Here is a 7,500-nt window from a genome sequence, read left to right on the forward strand (position 1 = left end):
ACTAACAGAGTGGTTATAAATATGCCCCGGTTGATTATATTACATTGAAATACATTACATTAACAGGTGCTTTTATCCAAAGCAATATACTAGCACCCAAATTATCTGTGCTGGAGATGCTAAGTGCCAGTTTAATACAGCCTCCCTCAACATTAACGCCGGGGACACAGTCGAATTCATGGCCAAGCGAAGTGAACTTCGCAATTCATTACTATGACTACTCTGTTTATGACAAGTGAAATCAATGGAAAATAAAATAATGAAACTTGAAGGAATGCTTTTTGTGTTGTTGCTTCAAAACCACTTGGTCTTACTTAAAGATAATATAGTTTTGAGTATTTTGGGTTTGATTAGGCAAATGTAAAGCATTGTTCACCTGTTCAAGTAGGCCTAGGGGATTTGATGTGACGGGTAAAAAAAAAAAATACTTTTACTTTTAATACTTAAGTACTTTTGAAGGCAGATACTTTTGTACTTCTACTCAAATAAAAAAATTAGGTGAATACTTTTACTTTTACTTGAGTAATATTCAATACAATGTAACTGTACTTTTACTCAAGTACACAATTGGTTTACTTCGTCCACCACTGGAAGTGCCCCTACCTTCTAGAAGAAGAGAGAAGTGTTTAGCTAGTGGAAGTGCCCCTACCTTCTAGAAGAAGAGAGAAGTGTTTAGCTAGTGGAAGTGCCCCTACCTTCTAGAAGAAGAGAGAAGTGTTTAGCTAGTGGAAGTGCCCCTACCTTCTAGAAGAAGAGAGAAGTGTTTAGCTAGTGGAAGTGCCGCTACCTTCTGGAAGAAGAGAGAAGTGTTTAGCTAGTGGAAGTGCCCCTACCTTCTAGAAGAAGAGAGAAGTGTTTAGCTAGTGGAAGTGTTCCTACCTTCTGGAAGAAGAGAGAAGTGTTTAGCTAGTGGAAGTGCCCCTACCTTCTGGAAGAAGAGAGAAGTGTTTAGCTAGTGGAAGTGTTCCTACCTTCTGGAAGAAGAGAGAAGTGTTTCGCTAGTGGAAGTGCCCCTACCTTCTGGAAGAAGTCCTCTCCTCCGTTCACTCTTCCCTCCGTGGCAGCTGCAGAGAAGAAGACATTTACATTTAGTCATTTAGCAGACGCTTTTATCCAAAGCGACTTACACATGTATACACATTTTTACACTGATGGCATACTGCACATCAGGAGCAATTAGGGGTTCAGTGTCTTGCTCAAGGACGCTTCGACAGGGAATCGAGCTAGCAACCTTCTGATTACTAATCGACTTCTCTACCTCCTGTACCACTGTCGCCCCGAAAGTTACAAACAAAAAAATAGCAAATCATCGTATATCAACGTATTAACTCTTCATTGTACCCTTGGCACCATTGTTATTGAGGGTCTTATTCCTCAATGTGTTTTACGAGGCTTCAATAAATACATCAAATCAAACATGCCCCTGCCATTTTCAACTACCACATTTATTTATAGTTATCAGCAACAAACTACCGCTAAACAATATCTAAACTCTGTTACAGCTATCATCCATTCAATTCACGGTAAAAATAAACATAATGAGTGTCAGAGTTAGATAGATAGACCTCAAAGCATTAGAAGGAAAAAAAGTTTGCCACAAATGTTGCCATTGTTGTTGTGAATGTTCTGATCCGGCTACCATTCTCTTTCAGGTGAGTGAGACACAGGTCCAAACCACTGTTAGTGTAAAAACGGCTCTCTCCCCCAGAGCCATCGGCTGGGGCACCCTGCTGTTTTGGGCCACTCACAGAGCCTGGGGTCCAGGCAGAGGTCAGCCTATCAGCTGATCCCTAGGTTCTGTGGGGGGTCGTAAACAGTGGAGTGCCACTGTCTATTGGCCACCACAGAGACTGTTTCTTGAAACCTACATTCCTCTGTGGACTGTTTCAAGTCTCCCCCTGAGGCATGCCTGGACATGCATCTCAGCCCCTCTCGCCCCTATATAAGCCCGACCCCCTCTCTGGCCATTTTGTGGGAGCAGAAGCTGGAGAGAGGAGCACAAAGGATTTGGGGGACTAAGTTCAGAGACTTTCTTCATTGCCGTGCGTCTTTAAGACAGTGAGTGTTCTGTTATTACATGTGTGTTTAACTATTAAGTTTGTACATATTAGTGTAGATAAATACCTGTTATTATTTGTTGTATTGAGCACTCACTGTCGGACCGCTTCTCATTCAGGATACTGTCACCATTTCATGTTCACTCTTGTTGTACATAATGATTCATTTATTGTATTTGAGTGCTAATGTTTGTATATATTTGCATTATTTCATAGAAACCACGGATTCAAGGGTGGATATGAGTCACTTACAATGACAATCATATTCACGGTTCATTCACGGTTTCACGAGTCTCCACGGTTTCATCAGTCCTCACGGATAACTCAGTCATTACACGGATTCATGCGTGTTAGAAGTCCTTTACACGGATAATTCCAGCATTCATTCATATCTTCACTGTGTGTTGGCAATAAACCTTTTCATCATTGGACTTTGGCATTCTGCTGTTCTTACCGGACAGCCTGTGGCGATTGTAACTCATCATTACCAGCAATACAGTCCTTTCAAGGGGATTCAACAACAACCCCCTATTTTATATGGTCCTTCTTCCACCGGAGTTTACAATTACTGCAGTTAAGATGTCTTTGCCAAGAGACAACACCCGTCCTCGCCGTGAGGGACACCAACCTCGCTACTTGGACCAATACATGGTGGACCTTCCCAAACGTCGCTTGCCACTCACACCCCCAGACCAAGCAGACGGTGGAGCAAGCAGTCCAGGCCATCTCGACCCTCTAGCTCCACCTGGTGGACAAACACGGTCAAGCCCACTCCCAGAGGCATTCCTGTCCGCCCTCAAGGAGATGAGGCAGGATAACCAGCAGCTACGGATGGATGTACTGCAGATCGTCCAAGCCCTTTCACCGCATGCATCAGATGCACAACCAGCTCCACCCACCAGCTTCGCTGCACCATCAAGAGGACGACCCCACGTTGCAGACAGTGGGGTATCCTATTCAAGGCTCCCTTACCCGGATTTCTCATCCACGCCGCTGACAACCAGGCAGCCTTTCATTCGTCAAGGGGATGACCTGCGAGGTGTGCCGTGGCCTGCATCTCACCATACTCCACTGGTGGACCAAGCAGACACATTCCCACCACCACCTCCGCCAGTGTCATACCATGACATGGTCAGCGCGGCGACACAGAGATCACCGTGGCAGGTGCCACACCCACATCATCTGCCACCACAGCTTGTGGCTGAGCTGACTGACCATATGCGGAGCATGCATATGCGTCTAGAGCACAGCCCGGCTACTCAGGCACCACCATATCAGGTACCAACACCAGATTACATGGTACCATTCACGCCTCCTCGCACATCATCAGCTGGTCATCAGAACCCAGCATACTCGGCTGCTGGACTGAGGCCACTGGGGCAGTGTCCTTTCGACGGGCCACCTACTCCTCCCCGACGAGAGAGCACCTACAGAGGACCAAAGCCTCACATCCCGTGCTTCACAGATGAAGACCCCCGCCAGTTTGCCCGCCTGAAGCTGGCATTGGAGAACATCCTGCCTGCGGATGCGACTGAGCGATTCAAGTATCAGATCCTAGTCGACCACCTGAAGCTGGAGGATGCGTTGCTGATCGCCGACTCCTACAGCAACAGCCGGTACCCATATACCAACACCATGGCCTCCCTCACAGAGCTGTATGGTCAGCCACACAGGCTGGCGCTGCAGCGCATCAACGAGGTCCTGTCTGAACCCCCAGTCAAGAGTGGTGACAGCAGAGGGTTCCGCCTGTTCGCACTAAAGGTGCGGGCCCTTGTGGGTATGTTGGACCAGCTGGGGAGAGAAGGGCGTACAGAACTGGAGTGTGGTTCACATGTATCAAGGCTCCTGTCCAAGCTTCCACATGACATGCGCACCCAGTTCAAGCGCTACGTCGACCCCATCCGGACACCAATCCCCACACTGCTGGACTTCGCTGAGTGGCTGGAGAAGGAGGTCCGTGTTCAGCAGGATGAGGTGCCATTCACTCACTCCAGAGGACCGCTGGAGGACCGGCCAGATCGCCAGAGAGGAGCCAGGGCGAAGCAAAGCCAGGCGTCAAGATCAACCACTGTCCTGCTCGGACATGACCCCCCTGCAAAGGCAAGCTATCCAGCACAAGCCCCACAGCGTAACACAGAACAGCCGAAGAAGTACTGCCCGTTCTGTGACGACATCCAACACTTTTTCAATCAGTGTGCAGCCTTCAAGCAGCTGAACAAAGAACAGAAGGTGAGCTGGATAAAGGATGGGAAACGGTGCTGGAGGTGTGGAAGGGATCACCAGGCAGCGCAGTGCTATCTAAAGGCCAGATGCCCAAAATGCAACGGGACCCACCTGGACGTGCTGCACGACGTGAACGCCAGACCGGAGAAGCAAGCCCCCACCAGTCATCAGCCGGCAACGTACTATCTTGATCCTACCAGGAGAGGGAGCTGCGTGCTGCTGAAGATGGTGAAGGTGTGCTTGTACAATGGCGACACCAAGATGGAAACATACGCCATCTTGGATGACGGGTCTGAGCGCACCATCCTGCTCCACAGCGCTGCTCAGAAGCTGGGCCTACGGGGACAGAAAGAGGATCTGGCACTCAGGACTATCCGGCAGGATATCAGGTCTGTGCCAGGGAGATCAGTCAACTTCTCTGTTGCATCAGCCAGTCACCCACACAAGCGATACAAGATAGAGCAGGCTTTCACTGCATCTGAGCTGGGCCTCTCTACCCACTCGCACCCGATCAAAGCCCTGCAAAGGACATATCACCACCTCAGGGGTCTACCCCTTCATTCATTCACTCAGGCCCAACCACTGCTCCTCATTGGCTCTGATTATCCTCACCTAATCACACCAGTGGAGCGAGTGCACCTAGGCCCACCAGGTGGACCAGCAGCACTGAATACCCGCCTCGGATGGACTCTGCAGGGCCCTGCCAAAGTCCTCATTCATCAATCCTCCACCCCTCAGTGTCTCTTCACCAGAGTTCTGACTCCCACCACTGAGCTGCTCCATCATGTGGCTCAGCTCTGGCAGATGGACGTCCTGCCATACCGTAACGAGAAGCACGTCACACGGTCCAAGCAGGACACAGCCGCCGTCAGAACACTGGAGGAGAAGACAATCAGAGTGGATGTGGATGGCATTAACAGATATGCCACCCCCCTCCTGTGGAAGGAAAAAGTCCCAGCTCTTCAAGCCAACACAGACTCTGTACTGGGCCATCTGCGTGGGACAGAGAAAAGGCTGAGTCAGGAGCCTGCCCGCGCAGAGACTTACAGTAAGGAGATAAAGAAGCTGCTTGATGCTGGCTACATCAACAGACTCCCCCCTGCTGCAGTGCACAACAGTGATGAAGCATGGTACATCCCACATCACATGGTCCGACACAACGGCAAGGACCGAATAGTTTACAATTGTTCATTCACCCACCAGGGTGGCACTTTAAATGAGCAACTGCTGCCAGGTCCCACACTCGGCTCATCACTGCTGGGAGTTCTGTTTCAGGCAGTACCCCACTGCAGTGAGCTCTGACATCAAGGGGATGTTTCATCAGGTTCGTCTCCTGCCTCAAGACAAGCCATTCCTGCGTTTTCTGTGGAGGGACATGGAGAGAAGCAGAGCACCGGATGTGTATGAATGGCAGGTGCTGCCATTCGGTACAACATGCAGTCCCTGTTGTGCCACCTTCGCCCTCCAGAAACATGTCCTGGATCACAGCAGCCCGGAGGAAGACACCCGCTACTCAGTTGAGCACTGTTTTTATGTTGACAATCTGCTACAGAGCTTTGCATCAGAGTCAGAAGCCAAGCAGCTAGTCAGCAAGCTACAGCCTCTTCTCCTCTCAGGCGGGTTTGAGCTACGCCAGTGGGCCACCAATGTGCCCGCCATCATCAGTCACCTGCCATCTGAAGCCAGATCAGAGAGCTGCGAGCTCTGGCTGTCACACGATGGAGCTGACCCACAAGAACGGACACTGGGACTACTGTGGCACTGTGCGTCAGACACCCTCACCTACCGGCTCCGTCAATCAGAGCAGACTGAGCCCACCATGCGGAGCATCTATCGGGTCCTAGCCCGGCAGTATGACCCACTCGGCCTGCTCATTCCATTCACCACACGAGCCAAGATCCTGGTACAGTGTCTTTGGAGCAAGAAAAGAGACTGGGATGACCCCCAGCTTCCAGAAGAACTGCTCCAGCTGTGGCACGCTTGGGAGGGTGAACTCCATCAGCTTCCGTCACTCTCACTCCCAAGGTGTTACAATCATCCCGGTACTGACATTTCATCATCCACACAGACCATACACATTTTCTCTGATTCATCAGAGAAGGCTTATGGTTCTGTGGCCTATCTCAGGACAGTGGACCAGGCAGGCAACATCCAAGTGGCCTTCCTGGCAGCCAGATCAAGAGTAGCCCCAGTACGGCACCAGTCCATTCCCAGGCTGGAATTATGCGCTGCACACTTGGGTGCCCAGTTAGCTGCCGTCCTGAAAAGGGAACTCACGCTGGCCATAGCCAGCATCATTCATTGGACTGACTCCACCACAGTTCTGCAATGGCTGCAGTCACAGTCCTGTCGATACAAGGTGTTTGTCGGCACCAGAGTAGCTGACATACAAGAACTGACAGAAGGCAGTCCCTGGCGACATGTAAGATCAGCTGACAACCCTGCTGATGACATCACCAGAGGCCTGACCCTGTCACAACTTCTTAGTGATCACCGCTGGATCAACGGCCCATCATTCCTGCTGCAGGACGAGACTACATGGCCCGCAGAACCACACTTGGCAGCCACGGAGGAGTCTGTGGAACTGCGTAAGTCACACTTCTGTGGCCACATCTCGGTGACACCTGCTTCATCACTTCCAGATCCAGGGGGCTTCAGCAGCTACCAAGAGCTGCTGGAGGCCTCTGTCAAAGCACGTCATGGGGCGGCTACGCCCACAGGCCACACAGCGGAGGATTTCCGGCAAGCAGAGCTTGCTCTCATCCGGGAAGTCCAGAGAGACTGCTTCCCAGAAGAATATCTGCTTCTTTCAGGAGGGAAACCTGTTGCCGCAACCAGCAGACTGCTCACCTTGGCTCCTGAGTTCGACTCAGGGGTCCAACTGATCCGTGTGGGGGGGCGGCTCCGCAGGTGTGAGTCCCTGGAGGCAGACACCTTGCACCCCATAGTGCTGGATCCTCATCACCCCATCACTAAGCTCATTATCCAGGATGGTGACAGCCGGCTCATGCATCCCGGCCCGGAGAGGGTGTTTGCTGAGCTACGGCGACGGTTCTGGATATTGAGGGGGAGAGAGGCCGTCAGAAAGTACCAGCACGGCTGTGCTGAGTGCCGGAAATGGCGCAGTAGTCCAGTCATCCCCAGAATGGCTGACCTTCCCCCATCCAGTTTGCGGCTTTCCAAGCCAGCCTTCTACTCCACAGGTATGGATTGTTTCGGT

The 7,500-nt window shown here is 51.0% G+C and overlaps 1 protein-coding gene across 1 annotated transcript in view; it reads right to left on the minus strand.

Annotated features, from left to right (window-relative positions):
- bicc1 (BicC family RNA binding protein 1) overlaps nt 1–7,500 on the minus strand; it is a 129,025-nt gene that overhangs the window by 96,087 nt on the left and 25,438 nt on the right. Inside the window, exon 2 of the mRNA XM_080834022.1 lies at nt 1,018–1,064. Within this exon, the coding sequence (XP_080690148.1) occupies nt 1,018–1,064 (47 nt within the window). The remainder of the gene's footprint in view (nt 1–1,017; nt 1,065–7,500) is intronic.

This window comes from Sprattus sprattus, assembly GCF_963457725.1.
Source record: "Sprattus sprattus genome assembly, chromosome: 3".
Lineage (NCBI taxonomy): Eukaryota > Metazoa > Chordata > Actinopteri > Clupeiformes > Clupeidae > Sprattus > Sprattus sprattus.